The 19,625-nt window shown below is 45.2% G+C and overlaps 1 protein-coding gene across 11 annotated transcripts in view; it reads right to left on the bottom strand.

Moving 5' to 3' along the window:
• SCUBE2 (signal peptide, CUB domain and EGF like domain containing 2) overlaps positions 1-18,622 on the bottom strand; it is a 59,230-nt gene extending 40,608 nt beyond the window's left edge. For 3 of the 11 annotated variants that reach the window (XM_019656188.1, XM_019656194.1, XM_019656189.1), the window contains exons 1-5: positions 18,406-18,622; positions 17,071-17,193; positions 10,773-10,898; positions 6,167-6,301; positions 1,526-1,651 (exon numbers count right to left, since the gene is read on the bottom strand). In XM_019656188.1, the coding sequence (XP_019511733.1) occupies positions 1,526-1,651; positions 6,167-6,301; positions 10,773-10,898; positions 17,071-17,193; positions 18,406-18,514 (619 nt within the window). In that variant the 5' untranslated portion in view covers positions 18,515-18,622. Of the gene's footprint in view, positions 1-1,525; positions 1,652-6,166; positions 6,302-10,772; positions 10,899-17,070; positions 17,194-17,302; positions 17,318-17,505; positions 17,620-18,405 lie in introns of those variants that run through there. The other 8 variants (XM_019656193.1, XM_019656198.1, XM_019656190.1 and 5 more) reach the window with 7 other exon arrangements.
• Positions 18,623-19,625: the final 1,003 nt, after the last annotated feature.

Raw genomic sequence — 19,625 nt, 5'->3', positions numbered from 1 at the left:
TTATTTAAGCAGTGACATCTTAAAAAACATTTTAAAAATAAGCCCCTGAAAGACTGTGAAATGCTGACCATCTCACTCCACAGGTAAGTCTTAGCGGACCTAGGTCCCCTTTTGAAGATACCTGGAGCTAGGATAAGTGGTCTTCGTTCTGCCTCGCCTATTGGAAGCCTTCAGGGACAGCCTCACTTGGAACTTCACAAGCCTGTCAGAACTTGTTTGTGACAGTGGCACCAGCCCTGGATTGGCAGGCTTCAAGGCTACACTCTGCTTTGTGATGGAGACAGTGGGGAGAAGTCTCTCCCCAGAGAAACTGTCTCCTCATCCCTTAACCACTAAGGTCTAGTCACTGTCAACTGCCATCCCTAGCAAACTGCAGGGGCCTTCTGGAGGGTCCATGGCTTTGGAAGGAGTGCCTAAAAGGAAACCCTCAGTGGCATAAATAGTGGTTTAGGAACCCCTTTAATGGTCGGCTGTTTCCTATTATCCGTTGGCGTTTCATTACTGTGTTTTATCATTGTGTGGCAGCTGTGTCTGGACTGCGTACACTTTTCATTGATCCATTAATTAAACAAATGTGGATTCAGCACATACTGTGGTAGGAACCAGGAGAAGACTGAGAGGCAAAAATAAGATAAGGTCCTGAGTTGGAGGAGCTCATAGTTGAAGAGACAGACACATAAATACACAATTTAAACCAGAGTGTCATGCCCGAGAAGTGAGGAATAAACAGTGCTGTGGGGGCCAAAATACAAAGTGCCTACCTAGTCTGAAGCCATCAGAGAGAATTCTGGGTAATGTAGCATGGTGGCCAAGAGCACAGGCTTTACAGTTAGGCGGACCCATGTTTGGAAAATCCTAATTTTCCCTGTGTGACATGCTGCTTAACCTTCTCCACAATTTTCTCAACTAAAAATGAGGATATTACTTAGCTCCTAGGGTGGTGATTGTGAGAATTAAATGGAACATGGTACATCTTTGGACAAGACTTGGCACATAAGAAATGCTCCCCCAAATGTAGCTATTTTCTCCTTATCCTTATTAGAAGTTATATTAGAAGGCTGAGTGAGAATTCACCAAGCCAGGAAGGGAGGAGGGCATGGAAAAGGCTTGCAGGCATGAAAGAATAGGGGCTGTTCTCTAACAGGCAAAGAATCCGGTGTTTGGAAAAAGAGGTAGATGAAGCTTGTAAAAGAAGCAGGAACCAGGTAGCAAAGAGCTGTGATTCCCAGATGAGGACATTTGATTTCAGCCTATGGAAAAAGGGAAAGCCAGTCTCTAACATCCACACTCCTTACTCCTGAATTTCATTTCCTTCTGACTGGTTCCTTTAAAAAATACCATTCCCTTCCCTATGGGGAACTCCCCTTGTGCAGTGAACTGAGTACTCAGAGGTCAGTATCTCTGTCAACTGCCTTCCCTGCTGCTGCTGCTGTGCCATGAGATGGCGTTTCTGATGCTGGGCTGCAGAAGACAGCCTTCGGGGAAGGATGGTCCCCAGCATGGGCGTGTGCCAGTCCATACTTACAGACGCAGTCTCTCTGGTTCTTGGCCAGTTCAAAGCCAGGCCTGCATTCGCAGGCGACGCTGCCCCTCGGGGCCTCCTTGCAGATGTGACTACAGCCGTGATTCTTATTCATACAGCTCAGACCCTCTGCAAAACAGCAGCAAGCAGCTGGAGATCAGGGTGGGCCACGCACTTGCCTGCCTGGGTCTCCAGCAGCCCCGTATTTTAAAAGAATATATCATTAAAATCAAGGCAGGTCCATTAACAGAGACATGAAAAATTTCTTATGTCACCCGACAGATGTGATGTCTCCACTCTCTGAAAGAGGTAGGAGCCCCCCCAACAAAGTGAAAAGAAATCACCCACCAGAAGCTCTCTGCTGGGGGTGGAATCAAAGCCTGCTGACCCCAGGAAATGGTTACCCATGCTGATCAAGAACGCAAAGAGGAAAGGAGTCTCCCTAAGAAATTCTGCAGATGGACTGATGAGTCCCACTGTTCTCACATACTCTTGAAGACAATTTTCAGGCAATTCCCACCCTCCTCTCTGCCCCCACCAAATCCACACTTGGGAGGCGTCTGTGGCTACTGTATTTTGGCACCACCACATGGACACCTGCCCAGGGACCTCTCTACTGTGACCACCTTCAGTTAGTCCCTGGGCCCCTCCCTCAGCAGGCTTGGAGCACAAGCCTCTCACAGTGTCATACAACAACAACACGATGACAAAGAAAACAGAGAAAGACCTCTTATGCGTGGTTTCCTTTAGCTGCTCTATAATTCTTTTCAGGTATACAATAAGTTTCACTAGCCCCAATCTTGTGGTAACGGTGGCAAGAAGTGAGAAAGGTGGTTATTTTTCTGGATGGTTTAACATGCATCGAAATAATGGGGTCATGGCAAAGTATATACCTATACAGTTTGCCAGCATTGTGTCTCATCTCAAAACTAATTCTTTGGGACCTTGTCACTTGCCAGCATTCTGTGGTAGGAACTCTACCACACCTAAGAGTGTTCTCAAAACGTCGGCTCAGTCTGTAGTGCATTATTAAGTACATGTTCATGTGATGCTTCTTTGAGTGTGTGCAGTGCAACTCTAAAGCATCTTTGACAATAGGGATTTTTTCTCATTGGCTCTCTACTGACAAGACACGTTCTAATACTGGAAGTGGCACTGTTTTAAACATGAGTATAAAGAGTTTTTATTCAACTTCCCTAGGGTCCCACACTGTTCTATATCAAGCTGCTAAAACCTTAGCCATTTATTTGGTTCTAATGAAGTCAAAAGTCACATCTCTCCAATTCTACCACAGAGCCATCAATCTATGCTTAACTAGAATAATTATTTTAACACAAACAGATGTCACACTTGTTCCAAAAGACAGTGTAACAATTAATACATCCCATCCTCTCTTAAAACCATCTTCTTTGTTATCTGATAGGTACGAGCTGTTTGAACTCTAGCAGTCAGTCTGCTGGAAGTTGCTGGGACTCATTTGCCCATGCCAAAGCCTGCTGTCAGTTAACACAGAAAGAGGCTTGCTTACACTGGATTGGTGGAAAACTCTCTTTGCTCTGGCTGGACATTTCTGAAGACATTATTTTCTCCCGGTACCAAGATGGTACGGGAGGTGAGAGCTGCCTCTGGAAGCAGCATCCTGCCCTCCCAGGAAGGCCCAAGCATTACGCTTGTCCTGGGTCAGCAGAGCATTAGAAATAACAGGAGCTGGGAGCACCTAGGGGTGCACGTAACAGTGCCCAAGAAAAGGCGCCAGTAACACCTGCAAAGCACACCCCCCAAACACGTCAGCTGCTGCTGCTTCTTTTTCACACTGTTTATAAGTCTGTTAAGACATTTGCAAAGTGACCTTTGCTGCCTCAGAGCAATTCATTTACACAAGAAATGTTTCATAAGAACTCACTGTGTTCCAGATGCCACGGGGATACAAAAAAAGTTCCCCTCTGATGTCATATCATATCAAGCTAGCAGGAGAAAAAGGTTTAAATGGCTCTGGAGATGCTGAGGGCTTTTTGAAAAGTGATCCTGAAGCTTGTCAGAGCACCCTGACTTAAACCTGACTTAAAACAAGGCTACTGCTAGGGGAAGAAGATGGATCTGGTCCAAACTGGGGGTCCCAGCCATGGTCTTGGCTCCCCCACCACCCCCCAGAAACATGGCAGTCATGTTTAGGGTTGTTAGTTCACCAGGAGTTAAATAGCTCAGAAACACTAGAAGTGCCCCATTCAGGTGGTCCCAGTCTCAGGGTCTCACTAAAGAATATTTCTGGAAACCAAATAAAAATATGGCTTGCCAACAGGGCGAGAAACATTCCACAAAGGAGGAAGCAGGCCCTGGTGAGAGCACAGCCCCTTCCTCACTACCCTGATACCTTCCCCGCTGCTCTGAAAAGGCAGCAGTACAAACATCTAAAAATATTCTCAGAGCAGACAAAACAAAAGAGGAATGCTCATTTTGAGAGCCTGAGCACCCATGAATAGGGACAAAGGCAGGCTGGGGCGATGGTGTCTCTCCCCAGCCTACCCCCATTACATGGGTGAAAACACACAGTCTCTCCCTCAGAGCTCTGGGGTCTCTAAGGATTAAAACACATCAATAGCTTGAGCTTTCCCTCAGAGTTAGCTATTATGGTCCCTTATATTGAAGAACATTTAGCACATAACTATTTAAAACAGTAACTATTAAATAACTATTAAAAACAGCAACACGAAAATACTAGCTTGCAGTGTCACCTTCTTTGAATCATTTTTCCCGTATCAAGTGTGGGTTTCAAAGTCTATTTTAATACAGTTTCTAAGAGTTTAATGTGCACATAGGGAGGAAATCCTAAAGGAATACTGTTCACAGATTGTTCTATTTGAAGAGTTAAAGCCCTAGGATGAAGGGGTCTCAATCACAGACCGCTATAATCTGTTGGCTCGCGCTGACACGGGTTTGCCAAGCAATCAGGTTGAAACACAACAGAAAATCACAGAAAGCACTTCCAGACCACAACTCAAATTCTTGGATTTTGGTTTCGCTCCAGACAAATATGTTCATTTTAAATGCTCTTCAGGGGTTCCAAGAATGTCTGAATTGTAGAAAATTTAGAAAACACAGATTGTGGAAAGGGACTGTTTTTGTATTTACTTCTGTTATGAGGAGCCTGTGTCTGAAATCAGTCTGGGGGAGGGGGGCGTGCTGGAGGGGTAAAAGGGGCTGAGCCGCTGTTTTGGAAGTGCAAGAGGAAGAGATGAGTCGCTTTGTGAGTGGGTAAGGTCCACGCTGGGGGTGTTCAAACAATGGCTTCACCTACAGGTCCCCACCAACCTCCTTACTGTGTGAAGAGGAGCCAGAGTTACTTCCCAGGAAGCAGATTTGAGCAACCAAAGGGGAAATGCCCTGAGATCCATCTTAATTCTGCCTCAGACCAGATGCAGAGCTCCCCAAAGAGTCCAGAGAGTGGGGCGGGAAAATAAAACTCAACTGCTTCTCTATCAAGCCTCCATGAGATAGAGATCCACCTGATTAGAGCCAGAGTGTGTGACTACCCTGCTCAAACGCTGACAGTGAGCAGGCTGGGGTGGTGAGAGTCACCAAACCCACTGCCTCTGGTGTTTTTTCTGACCATTCTTAGTACCCAAACAGGCTCCTACGGAAGGAGCCATCATTCTTGGAAAACGAGGCAAAAAACATCTTCCCCAAAGAAACCCTTGAAAAGTCACTAAAACTAAGATTAAAAGACTAAACCTACAAATCTGTGATTAAATAGAAGAACTTAAAATCACCTCATTCTTAAGTTATGGGAATGAACAAGGAGTTAATAGTCTGATATTTAGGGCACTTCCTTTAAAAACAGGCACAGGCAACCATGGGAGAAGAAATACTGCCACCAAAGTGATTGTTTGGCCTAAGAAAGAGCAGAGAACAGTTAAAAGTACATCACTCTGTTAAAAGTGGCTGGCTGACCACAAGGCCTCTCCCTCCCAAGAGTCCACTGAACTGAAAGAGGAATAAAAACAAGGTATAAACTCAATGCAGAGAGAATGAAAGGGAAGTCATCAGAAGAGAACAGTTTTCTGAAGATTTGTGGAGGAATGGTAGGTGGTGCCACGGATGAAGGAAATCACACCATAGAGAACCCAAATATGGGAGGGGGTCCCCTACCCCTGGAGCCCTAGAGGCTCAGAGTTCAAAGATGCAAAACACAGGAAAGGCCAGGTCCAGCCTGGGGCTGAAAACAAGGCCAAGTCCTGGAAGTCTCCTTCAGAAGGCTGCAGTCCTTCCCCACCCACCCTCAGCAAGGAGCAGGCTGGCACTTGGTGCTGTGGTTTGCAGCACATTTTTTAAAAACTTGGCAGTTTGTCCATTTTTCCTGAGACATCTAGTCATGCTTGAAATGCACTCTATTTAAAGATTAGAATCAGAGAATGTAAGAGTTTGAAGAGACCTCAGAGCTCACCCAGTCCAACTCACTTATTTTGCTAGGTGAGGGAGTTGAAGCTAAAATAATTTGCCCACAGTTACCCAGTAGCAGAGTCTGGACTCATCCTCAGGCCTCCAGACTCTCTAGAGCCCATGCTTCCCTTCTAAAGTTGCTGGGGAGGGGCGGGGGGGGGGTGAGCTAACAACCCACCCCCCACACACACAACAAGGCAGAGGTACCTTCTAAGCGGTGAATGCACGTGTGCTGATTGTCACTCAGGAAAAAACCCTCCTTGCAGCGGCACTCGTAGCTCCCCATAACGTTGACACAGGTGTGCTGGCAGCCGCCATTGTTCTCTAGGCACTCGTCCACATCTGGAGGGGGAGAAGGCTTAGCCTCTGCTTTCGTGATTGTTTCAAACACCCCACCCAGCCCAGCAACTCAGGGACGCCTACTAAGCAGAGATGAGGTCTCTCTTCCGGTACCTGCATCACAGAAGCTCTGAGAATTGAAGCCGATGGGACCCCTGTATGATTAACCAGCCCTCATGGGTTTGGGGCTCACTTAAAAAGGCCTTCCACATGCACACAAGATAATCAGTTCAGTAAATATTTATTGAACCCCTTCTCTTTCCAAAATACGGTGGTCATGGAGACAGTAAAACATAGATGAGTAAGATCAAATTCCTTCGCTGTAGGAGCATGCCCTTCAGGAGGAAGAAAAAGACAAATATACAAGTAATTACGAGATATGGTAAAAGGGTGGTACAAAGGAAAGAGAGGTTACATCTGGCTGTAGGGTATCAGGGTGGGTTTCCTGGAAAAGCTGATGAAGTTTGGGCCCGGCAGTGTTTCTTCAATTACAGATTAGGTACAAAAATTCTAGGTAGAAGAAAGAGCATGAGCGCCAGCAGGAAAGCTGGGGAGCATGGAATCTGTTCAGATAACAATGGTGGGTCGTTCCACTGGGCTGGAGCATGGGTACAAGCAGGGAAGTCACAGGAGACAGAGCTGGGAAGACAGATTGGGGATCACACTGCAGAGGACCTTGAATAACAAGCAAAGAAGGACCTACTTCATTTGGGAGGCAACTGGGAACCACTGGAGCAGGGGTGACATGGTCAGTCCTTCGTGTTGGGAAGAAGAAGGTAGCAGCTGAGGGAAACACACTGAGGAAGGCAAGAATTGAAAGCCTGGGAGCCTAGCTTCACACGAGTGCCTGAAACAGCCACAGATGGTGATGGGGGGGGGGGACCGGACCTGGGGCCTGGCAGTGGGAATGCCTAGGAAGGAAAAGATGACAGAGGACTGTGGACAAGGTGTCTGCAGGGCAGGGAGCCATGGGGTAGAGTGGCCAGGAAACATGGGAAGAGCAGCACTGGGTATAGAAATGGGGGTGGGGATGTGGTTGGCCCCCACCCGGGCAGGGAGGTAATAATGTGAGGTGCTGATGTTCAGGGCTAAGTCTGGCAGGGAGTGGGAGACCTAAGCCTGGTGTTGTAAAGACAGCTCTGAAAACCATTTACTTGTAGTGGCCTGCTAAAATGGTGGATGTACATGAGAAAGCCAAAGGCAAGAGTGTGGGAAGAGAGAGAGAGGGGAGCAGAAAGGAGACACCAGAGGTGGAATTCAGGAGACTACCAGGAGCAGGAAGAAGTAGAGGAGACAGCAGGAGCCCCAGAGAAGAAGCCATCAAAAGATGGGGAGGGAGGTGCGTCTCCCAGTGCCACGCCCCCAGGGTGGGGTTAGGGGACTATCCTTCCACTGTGTCACACACATGTGTACACTTACCACACCGCATTCTCAAAATTGTTTTGTTTCTAATTTGCACCTTTTGATCCCTCAAAATCTTTTACTTAGCCATCTCCACTAGACGGCAAACTCCTTGAGGCTCAAGATTTGTGTTTTATTTCGCATAGCCCTGGAATCTGCACATGCACATCAACTGTTCAGTGCATGAACAAGCAAGCAGGAGAGCACAGCATCACCGGAGCCAAAGAAGAGGAAACTTCCAGAACAGTCTCAGACGTGACAGAGGCTCAAGGAGAAGGCTGATATAAAAGCAATTTATTTTCTCCAGCCTGATTTCCCACGTGCCTATCACTAGCTCGTGGGCATATCCGTAACAAGAAAATTCACATTTAAATATCTGTTATCTGGTTTCAAGCTTCAGATCTTACAGTCATCCACCTTCCCACACTACCGAGCAGATAGATGCCTTTCTAAACTGATGGGACTCAAGCCATCCCCTAAAGCTGAACAAACGTGCCCTTCTCTGTGCCAAAGGGTGAAGGGAGCACATTCCAGAGGATAAGCCACACTGGGACACACCTGGCCTAGGAGTTCCTCAGCAAGGACTCACTGTGAGCAGGAGAGCGCTGTTTCCCTGGACACCAAATCCTGAATCGGTTTTGAATAAAGGTATGCTCCCACCCCACATTGATTTAACACACTCTTCCTTTTCTCCAAAGCAATTAGAAATGTGTCATTAAGTTGGGTGATGCACTCTAACTGAATTAATACAAAAGTGTGTGTGTTCACGTGCACACATGTACATCACTAGGCTGGTGCTTCTCCAGACTGTAAAATGGTTTTACAACCCTGGCTGCACGTTAGAACCCTGACGCCTGATCCACCTCCTGAGACGCTGATATAGCTAGTCTTGGATGAGACCTAGGCAATGGTGTTATTTTAAATTTCTCAAGTGATTCCAATGTGCAGCCTGAGTTGAGAACCGCTGCTACAAAACCGAACAGCTATAGTGTGCCTCCAGACACTCAATAAATAGAAACGGAATTCAGGTGGGGCGTGCTGTGTGGAAGAGCTGCATTTTACTTTTGCGGCTCACGGACATTCAGATCTTGGAGGACTCTGGGTTTAGTGCCAGAGCTTAGTGGTATTTGTACTCTGTACATTCTGGCTAATATATTTGTGACTAATGTGAGGTTAGGGGGCTGAGGGGAGGTACAGGCTCATCCCAGAGAACACAGGAAACGGCTGCTCCTGAAACTTTGGGCTTTGAGCTCCTTTCTTGTCACAAAATGCTTCAGTCCTTTCAAGTTTACATGGCAGAGAAGTCTCTATGTGTGTGATTCCTGCTCTTCTTAATGTACCACTTGATTTTCTCATGCCTTCCTTTAAAGAATCCTTAGCCCCTTCAGATAGAGTCCATGGAAGTGGACTCTCAGGATCTTTCTGCAAGGCAGACCCTTGCTACAAAACCCACAAAAAAAACCCCAAGCAGGGGAAACGGAAAGAGTCTGCTGAAATATCTGTTAGTGGCCAGGCAACCATGGACTCCAGGCCTCAGGAGTTCTGAGCATGTCTTTACTCAGAGCCACTCCACCCACCCCCTGGCCCAGGTCCTTAAGCCCTGGATGGTTCAGCTGGTTGTTCTTAGGAAACTCACACTCCCCCCAGGCTATGGTTTCAGCACAACTGTGTTGACTGGGTCTGCCATCAGATATAGGTCCTCAAAATGCCACTGTTGGCAAATCAAAGGGAAATGTGAAATTTCCCCTAGAAAATTGTAAAAAGAATGAAAAAACTCACAAACATACTGTATGCTTCCCAACAAATTGCACACTAAAAGTGATTTTTTTTTAGTTTTTAATTAATCTCAATTTATTGCTGCTCTCAGGCTTATCTCTCTAACGTGTCTTTTTGTGGTACTGAGAGCCTACAAAGTCTGAAAAGGGGTTAGTGACCCTCCAGCCCTCAATCAAGTCTTCCTGATAACTGTAGGCTTGGAAAGCCCAGTGGTCTGATCCAAAGCCTGACCTCTTACACAGGGCTCAGGCAGGAAGGGACAGAGTGTACATCAGGCTCCAAGTGACACAGAAGTGGATTAAGGTCACATAAGGGGGTGAGTCCCAAATGGAAATACTCTCCTTCCTCAACACTCAAATTACAAGTTCTGCCTGTACTGATCTAGTAACTTTTATGATGATCTCAAAGCATTTGATCAAATGGCCATTCCCACTGCACTGTAAGGGGGCATCTGAATAGCTGTCCCCACAGAGTCAGGGCCTGGCTTCAGTTGCTCCTTGGTCAGCCAAGTAGACATCAGCGGGTCAACCACATGAGGGGTTATCAGTGTCAAAGGAATCTGATGCCACCTGTCTCCTATGATGTCCTCCTGTACAACTGATAACACCAGCCTTGAAATGCAAACAGATCGCAAATACTTGCCTGCCAGGTGTGCTGCATCCTCTAAGACTATCCAACACTCAAGCCTAGCCAAGTGCTTGCTATTTCTAAGTTCTGTTTTATTCCTGGCATAAGAAACCAATGTAAACAACACTCTTTGCGGTCCCTAGCTCAAGGACTGAAAGTCCAACACATGTTTCTGTTTTGTGGAATACTAGGAGGATGTTAAAGGAAGGTGTCTGTTTGAATTTCTCTCTCCCTCTCAAGGAGAAAGAGGGGGGTATACCTGGCTGAGATCCAAGCACACATTTGGAGTCTTCAGGACAAGTAGTTAGTAGTTTTACCTAATTCTAGAATAGAGACACTTACAGCATTAAAGAAATGGATGTAAGTCAAGACCCTTTAACACAAAATCAAAGATCTTCAAGGTGACAAGTGTATGCTAGAAAGTCAATAAGGAGTAATGATGTCCACACATCTCCTTGGACTAATGGAGGATTTATATTATGAATGATTACATAAAAACTAAAACACTTCACTTTGTTTTCTGTCAGGGAGTGTGATTTCTATGGGGACAGAAAACACAAGTCTCTGACCCCCCTCCTTTTTGTTTTAATGAGTATTTCATCAAAGGAAAGAAAGGGGTGGGGGTGCCAGAGGGTAAAGGAGAATTGTTATTTTCAACCATTTTTCTTACCAAGACAATTATGACCATCATGAGCCAACATGAAGCCATCAAAACAAGTACAGCGATAATTGCCTGGAATATTCAAACAGTCATGGACACAGCCTCCGTTGAGTTCGTTTTCACATTCATCAATGTCTGAGGAACAAAACAAAAGTAAACCAGACAGCTGCGATTTCTTTAGTATGAAGAAATATGCATGTATCTTTTAATCAGCCATCCCACTTCTAGGAAACTACCCTGCAGATACATGAACAATCGGAAAATAAATATGCATAAGGTTATTCACTGCAGCATTTGTAATTATAAAATACTAGAAACAACCTAAATGCCCATACGTAGCAGAGTAGTTGAAGAATTATGGTACATTTACTCAGTGAAGTACTATGCAGCTGTTAAAAGAAAACAATGAGAAAGCTCTCAATGAACTGATTTGGAGTGATTGCTAGGATATACTATTAAGCAAAAAAATTCAAAACACAAGAGTATCTGTTGTATGTTATCTTCATAGAAAAAATAAGGGGATATAAAAAACACACACACATGAAATTTCAGTGAGTGTGCTTTTTTTTGTAGAACTTGATAAGATTATCCTAAAATTTATATGGAAATCCAAAAGACTCAGAAGAACCAAAACAATTTTGTAAAAGAACAGATTTGGAGGGCTTTGTATAAAACTACAGTTATCAAGACAGTGTGTGGTATGGGCATAAAGACAGACATATAGATTAACGGAACAGAACTGAGAGTCCAGAAATAAACCCTTATATTTATGGTCACTTGATTTTACACAAAAGTACTAAGGCAATTTATTGGGAGAAATAAGTCTTTTCAATAAATGGTGCTGAGACAATTGGATATCCATATGTGAAAAGGTTAATTTAGGCTCTTACCTCACACCATACACAAAAATCAACTCAAAATGGATCAGAGACCTAAAATGTAAGAGCTAAAACTATAAAGCTTTTCAGAAAAAATACAAAGCTTTCATGAGAAAGTCTTTGAGACCTTGGGTTATGTAAATATTTCTTAGATAAAACACTAAACATACAATCCATAAATTTAAAAATGTATAAATTGGGCCTTATATATAAAAAAACTTTTGTACTTCAAAAGACACCATTAAGAAAATGAAGGCAAGCTGCACATTGGTAAAAAAAAAATGTTGCCAATCACATACCTTATAAAGGACCTACAAAGAACTCTTACAATTCAATAATAAGAAAACAAACAACTCAATTTTAGAATGGGCAAACAATTTAAATAGATACTTTACCAAAGAAGATATGTGAATGGCTAATAAGCACATGAAAAGATGCTCAACATCATTATTAGGGGAATTCAAATTAAAACCACAATGAGATAGCATTTCACACTCACTAGAAAAGTTATAATAAAAAGGACAGACAATAACAAATGTTGGCAGGGATGTGGAGAAATGGGGACCTTCATACATTGTTGATGGTAATATAAGATGGCACAGCCACTTAGGAAAAGAGTTTGGCAGTTTCTTAAAAGATTACATATAAATTTACCATATGACCCAGAAATTCTACTCCTAGGTGTATATCTAAGAGAAATGCAAAATTATGTCCACACAGACTTGCAGGTGAATGTTCATAGCAACATTATTTATCATAGCCCAAAAGTAAAAACAACCCAAATGTCTATCAACTGCTGAATGTATAAACAAAATATGATGTGCCCATACACTGGAATACTAGTCAACAATAAAAAGGAATGAAATGCCAATAAAATCTATAACATGGATGAACCTCAAAAACATTATGCTCTGTGAAAGAAGCCAGACACAAAAGACCACTTATTGTACGATTCCATGTATATGACATGTCCAGAAAAGGCAAATCTATAGAGACAGGAAATAGATCAGTGGTTGCCTGGAGCTGGGGCTAGGAACAAGGGTTAACTGTACATGGGTATGAGGGATCTTACTGAGATGAGGAAAATGTATGAAAATTACATTATGTACTAGTTGCACAACTCAGCTGATTTACCCCAACTCATTGATTTATACACTTACTTAGAATGGTGAATTTTATGGTGTGTAAATTATAACTTATTAAAGTAGTTAAAAATAAAATACACATTTAACTGCTTGTTTTACAGAAGAAATATAGGAAGGATAAACCAAAAACTACAGAAATGGTGACCCACAGCTTATGGGAAAAGGGGTGGAAAGAAGGAGGAATGGGAACAGGGTTATAGGAATAGGAGAATTTCCAAGTTTTTGTATAGCTTTCACTCTCAGAACTATAATGATGTTTTACATACAACATGAATACATGTGTACCTACATAGGTATGTACATACAATCAACCAGGAAGGGAGAGGGAGGTGTGGAGATGAGCAGAGGGATAATAAAAGGAATACAAAGAGAAACAAATGAATATAACTGTATTATAAATGAATGACATAACCACGCTGAAGGGGGTGGGGAAGAAAAGTAACTTTGAAAGTCCAAGTAACTTTGAAAAACTGTACCTTGACTAAATGTTGTAATGCTAAAACCAAAACCAGCTGTATACAAATACTGTACCCCAATTAGTAAATCTGTTCTACTCATAGGGTTATGGATTAGCAATTCTTTATTTATACACTAGGATTGAACAAACAGGTAAACATACTGCAGATGAGAGACAAGTTTCTCACTGTTGGAGAAAGAAGTTATGAATAAGCAAAGAGGGAGATTAGAATGAATCTTGTATTGCTTTGGAATCCAAAATATCAGCATAACTCACTGATTTTAATATATATACACAAAGGGGTAGATATAAGGAATAAATATAGATATGTGTGTATGTGTGGGTTAATTTACATGTATATATTTCCTAGCTCCGTCCACTGAGAGACCTAGGAGTAATGACATCCCAGTAACCATGAAAACATCAAGCATCCAGATCTTGGTTGCTATACACCATTTTCTAATAAAAGGAGCCAGGGCTCTTTGGAGAAGTGATTGATTCCAGGGTTGGGGGCGGGGGGAATAAAATACAAGATAAGTCTAGATCATCTTGTGGTACAGAAAACTAGGAATGTCTCAAAAAAAGAAAAAAAGAAAGAAAGAAAAAGGGCATGTAAAAAAGATACAGGAGACAATGTGAAGGAGCTCCCAATGAATAAAGCTAAAACAATTTGAGCAAAAAATAAATAACCATACAAATACATAAATGTATATATCAATGTCTGAATAAATGGGGAAGGGATCTTCCTTACGGAAGAATCCTAATAATAAATGTATAAGGAATGAGGGAAACACTAAATTACCAACAGGCACACATCACAGTAATATTTGTTGCAGGCAAAATCCACAGCTGGATGCTAAAATCAGTGGGCAAAGATCTGAGAAGAAACAGGATATTAGCATAGGCTGAAAGTATCTGCCCCAAGATATGTAGCTATTTTTATTGCAAAGGGAAAACACACTAACTTTGCAGTGGAGAAACCCAGCATACACCATTTTAACCAGGTGATAAAGGTTAACGTCACTTGTAATGGGACATGTGCACACTGTGTGTCCCCATGTGATTGATGCACAATAGCACTGCTGTAGCAGCCTTGTCAAAAGCTTTACTTCTGTATTATTACAAATGCTTCACCTCAATCTTATCGTGAGAAAACATAGGAAATTCTCCTATCTTTTCAATTCCTACCATGCCAATACTTATCATGAAAACACATAAGGCAAACAACAGAACTGAACAGTACTCATAAAAAGCGTCGATTTATGAAAGACCAGGAAAGACTTAGGATTGTGACAGATTGGAGGAGACAAAGGAGAGGACGGATAAATGTAATGTGGGACTTTGAGTTGGATCCTGGGCGGGGGAAGATAAGAAAAAGAAGAATTAAAACAAACAAACAAACAAAAAAACCTGGTGAAATTTGAATAAGGTCTATAGTTTAGTTAATAGTATTGTGGCAATTTTAATTTCCTGGTTTTGATATTGTGTTATGGTTTTATAAGATGTTAACATTCAGATAAGGTAAGTGAAGAAAGGGCAACTGAATTCTGCACTGTTTTTGCAAATTTTCAGAAATCTAAAATTACTTAAAACATTAAAAAAAATACAGCTCCTTATACAATGTCCAAGTTTCTATTCATCCTTGTTAAAATTGATTCATTTCCCTAAACTGAGAAATAACAACCATATAATGAATACTGACCACTGAATCATCCCATCCCCAAAGTCTGGGATATAAGCAAAGATCATTTAGAAGAAAATATCATTTATCTAAAGCCACTTATAAATCACATTATTTTAAAAATACTTATTCAGGGCCCATACTTTCATATCTCCAACATTTTGGCAAAGAAACTTTACGGAGGATAAATTCTGGTCATTCTAAGCAAACCCAGTTCCCATCTTTCAACTCAAACAGGGGCAGTGAAGCTGGTGATAATCACAACACTAATGATATCATGGGTTGGACCCACAATCCTTAAAAACTGATAAGCCAAGAAACACACACAAAGGAGTTACATCTTTGAGCCCTTGCAATCTTCATTTTCTCTCCTTTTGCTTCTTGCAAGAAAGTGTCTACTTCTGGGCACCCATACCAAGGAATCCAAACTAAACAGACACATTCTTACTCACTAAGTTTATAAATCCTACAAGTATTCAAAAGAGCAAATCCTCCTAGGGTTTTAGTTTAAAATGCAAAGAATATATGCTCCTTGTTAACAGTGATTACCTGTAGATAAAGAATAGGAGGGTCTTTAATTATCAATTTTATACATTTTTGTATTGTTTGACTTTTTATAACACTAATCATATATTATGTTAAAAGTGACTTTTAATAACACTATTCACATATTATTTTAAAAGCAATTTAAATATATAAAAGCAACAATGAAATAGTAGGCTTTTCAACTATTAGCTGTTAGCAATTCAATTGCATTTGTGGTATGTCAAACCCAACAGCTAAGAATAAGGAAACCCTTGCCACCTGTCATTCAACATCATTTATTAAATATGTACTTTATCCAAAAGAAACCGTGGCATGGTACCTGCTCCCTGAGAGCATACAGTTACCAGAGGACACAGTGAAAAAATGAACACTTTTTCCCCAAGTAGGGTACCAACATGTGTGAATTCCGGTACCGTAAAAATATTGAATACGGTGAGAGTGTGGTATGGAGGAATCAGCAGAGAGATGTTTCAGGGACAGGTAGTCTTTTGGCCTCCCATGTAGCACAGATAGGAAGATGGTTGTCTGTCTCTGGGAAAATATGAACTTGGAGAAACAGAAGGGCTTTATGGATGGACCTCCAACCCCACTTGCTGTGAACCTGACCTGGGGCATGCCTCCTCTGATGGGAAAACCAGGAGTTTTGCTCCTCGGCAAAAAGGGGACTATACACATTAGGATTTCTTATCCAACCAAAGAGGGACACCGGGAGGCTGAGTGAGTAGGAGAGATGTGGGGCCAGGGACAGAGCTAGATATCTGACTTCCTTTCACCGGCAGGCTAATTGTGTGATCATGACCACAGGTCCCTTTCCTAATTCCCCTGAGTCTCAGTGTTCCCATCTGTAAAATGAAGGATGGGATTGGCTCCGAGCTCCCTGAAGTGTCCTGCCATCTCCAACAGGCCATGATTTCCATTCCCAGGAGCAACCTTTCCCTGTAAGGGTCAGGTCTCCAGCCAGTTCAGAGTTCATGACACTGAGCTAATCCCCAGTGGCCCAGAACTCAAAATGGAAGAGTCCTTACTTCAGGCTCCCATATCTGGAGCTCTAAGGGCTTAAAGTATCCCTCTGCACACATCTTTCCAGGGTGAACTTGTAGCTCCAAATGCGCCAGACCCTTGGTGCATCTCCCAAGCTTGGCAGATCAGAATGCCAAACTGCCCAGAGCCGTGGACAAGATGGAACCTCCAGAGCCTGCAGGGGAGGGCAGGGTTGGCACTCAGACTCCAGGGCGAGGGTGCAAACTGCCCCAGGGAGGTGCAGGATCCGCCCTGCTCTGGCAGGCATGGCTCTCCTGATCAACATGGCTGTTGACTTTCCGCCCTCAAACTGAGTGGGACCAAAAGATACTGAAGCACCTCTTTTCCTTTTCAGAAGCTAAACACAAGGGACATTTCGGAGCCAGATAAAACTATTGATATAATCAGTTCTGGGGAGGAGTCTTTAAGGATCTGAAATGCATTTCAGTTAGGGGGGAGGGTTACTTTGGGAGGGGGGATAGTCAGCACTTTTACCAACATGAGTGGTCACTATAAGAGCTGGGGAGATGAGGAACTTTCCCCTCCCAACCCACCCACCACTGATCCCCAAGTCACTTACCCTCACACTGCCTGCCCTCCCCTTGGTAGCCAGGCTTGCAGGAACACTTGTACGAGGTGACTGTGTTTTGACACAGGGCGTTGATGTGGCAGTCATCTAGCCCTTGGACACACTCGTCCACATCTGCAAAAAGCACAGCAGCTCCTGGTACGGTGGCCCAAGCCCTGTGTGACCTGACCTTGGCCACTTGCTAGCATCATCTCCTACCAGCCCACCTCACTTCACTCCTCACCAGTTAAACTGCTTGAGGGGCCCTGGAATGAATCATGTCATTTCCAGGCCCCCGTTTCCAGGCATGGTCTGATCCCTCTGACTAGAACAGCCTCCACCCTTTCTACATGCCTTCAGTTCAGTTCAAATCCACCTCCTCCAGGAAGCCTGCCATGACCCCCGAGTGTAGGTGAGGTATTCCCCACGACGTGCTCCTGTATATACCTCTTTTCATAGCACATATCACACAGGGCTGTCACTGTTCTCCTGCCTTTCTCCCCCTCTGCATGTTGTTTGATCATAGATTGGCCTGGCACATGCATAGGCAATAGTAAATGCCTGCTGAAGAAAGATCAAGTTAGCAAAAAAGCTTGCCCTGGGCTGTGAGCACACCATCCTGATCCTGAGCCCTCAGATGGTGCAAAGAGGGAATGGTACCCACAGTCCTTCACCACTGCCCACCCTCTCAATCTGGAAACCGGCCTTGGCAGAAGTATTGTCTGGATTGACACCACTCCAGGATATTAATTAAAAACAAAAGGTTTGAAAGTACTGTACATCCAGAGTACTTATCTCCTGCTGTCCAAAACCCAGGCTGGCTGCTGCTTACAGGTATTCCCAGATCCTCAACCAGTGGCTGTTCCGCAGGTAGAAAAATCTCCGGAGCCGACCCTGAAGCCCGCAGGGGAATTTCCTAGCCTCTGAAGAAAGCGGGAGCACAGCTACCATGACCTCGCCATGCACCCCAGCCAGCCGCGGCCCTCAGTTTCCCCATCGACACGAGGAGGAGCTAGATCTGGAGACTCCAACGCCCTCTTATCTATCCGCTCAACCGGCGCGAGTCTCATCAGCAGGCGCTCCCCGGGGTCCCCGAGCAGCTGAGGCCAGGGCGGGAACTGTCATCAGCCCCGGGGCCGAGGCTGGGTCGCAGCACTCAGGCCCGGGGCCTCTCGCCCCGGCAGTGGTGGCGCCTTGGCCTGGGCAGAGGGCGAGAGCCCCCGGGGAGCGGTAGCCATGCGAGCTCCCGCAGCCCAGCCTGCCCCGCTCAGGGTCCTGGGACTCTCTCTTCCCGGCGCTGGTCCCGTCTGCGTCCTGCCAGGTGCGACCCCGCAGCCGGACACTCACCTTCTAGCAGCCCCGGGGCGCGGCCCCGGCCCAGAGGAAGGGCTGCGGTCAGCAGCAGCAGCAGCAGCGCCCCGGCCGCCCCGGGACAGCTGCGGCCCGCGACCCCCATGGAAGGCGCGGCTGCGGGCAGAGGCGACGGCGCGCGGGCAAGTACAGTGGAGGCTCCGGGAGGTGTGTGCAGGCGCCCTGCCTGACGCGCTCTGACACCCCCGGTCCGGCCCCGCCTGGCCCCCGAGCCCCGGCCTCATTTTCACACGGTCCTCCCCGGCCGGGGCGGGCTGCGCGGGGGCAGTGCCGCCCCTACCGGCCCCCCTTCCTTCCCCCTCCCGGCCTCGGGCGCAGGGGGCGCGGCCGCGGTGGCCCGAGGGCGGCTGTCAGCCTGGCGGGGGCGGGCCCCAAGTCCCCCGCCAGGCCCTGGCACCAAACCCGCTTGCTCCAGCCCTCAGAGAGCCTTGTGCTCCGCCCGTTTACAGTGTCCTACAATTTGACCCTGTCCCTTCTGTGAAGACGAACAGGCCTTCCAGCCTGAAATATAAGGCCACGGGGCACCCAGGAAGTGTCCTGTGTAGCTCAGAGTCTTCCATTCCCCAAGCCCCAAAGCCACCTAGGGGAGTCCGCTTGGGAGAGGGGGAGTGTGGATGGAGTGGAGGGGATTTCACATACATCTGACCCTCAGGAGAACTCAGTGAAAAAGGGGACTCCAGCTTCTCTGCTCACCTCAGCACACCCTCTGCACCATTCTCCATGCTGCCCACCCCACGGCCCTCCGAAGGGCAGTGGGCCACTTGTTCCACCATGGGCCACACTGAGGCTGTGTCCCTCTGGCACACTACTGGGCCCAGAATCACAGCAGAAAATGTTTACTTCACTGAAAACCAGTTAAATGTATCTTCAGGGCAGCCTAGAAGGTGAGGGGAAAGGGGGACGAAAGCTCAAGGGTGAGCCACCTGGGACAAGAGACAGCCCCAACTTTGCCTGGGACAAAGGTGGTATCTATGACCAGTGGAATCATAAATTTCAGATCCGGCCAGCTGCAAATACAGGCAGTGCCATCACCTGGCTCTCCAAGGAAGACTTCCTCACAAGGGAACACACACGCACAGGGCCTTCCCACACCACCGAAGGCACAGGTAACTGAAGCCCACAACACTTGGCATCACTCCAGTAACAAATGTAGCAACAATTCCTAGATGCAACAAAACACCACACTCAGGGATTTT

The sequence above is a fragment of the Hipposideros armiger genome, unplaced genomic scaffold, assembly GCF_001890085.2.
Source record: "Hipposideros armiger isolate ML-2016 unplaced genomic scaffold, ASM189008v1 scaffold_256, whole genome shotgun sequence".
NCBI classification, from domain to species: Eukaryota; Metazoa; Chordata; class Mammalia; order Chiroptera; family Hipposideridae; genus Hipposideros; species Hipposideros armiger.
Note: the sequence above shows the minus strand (reverse complement) of the source record. Positions and strands in the feature narration are given on the sequence as shown.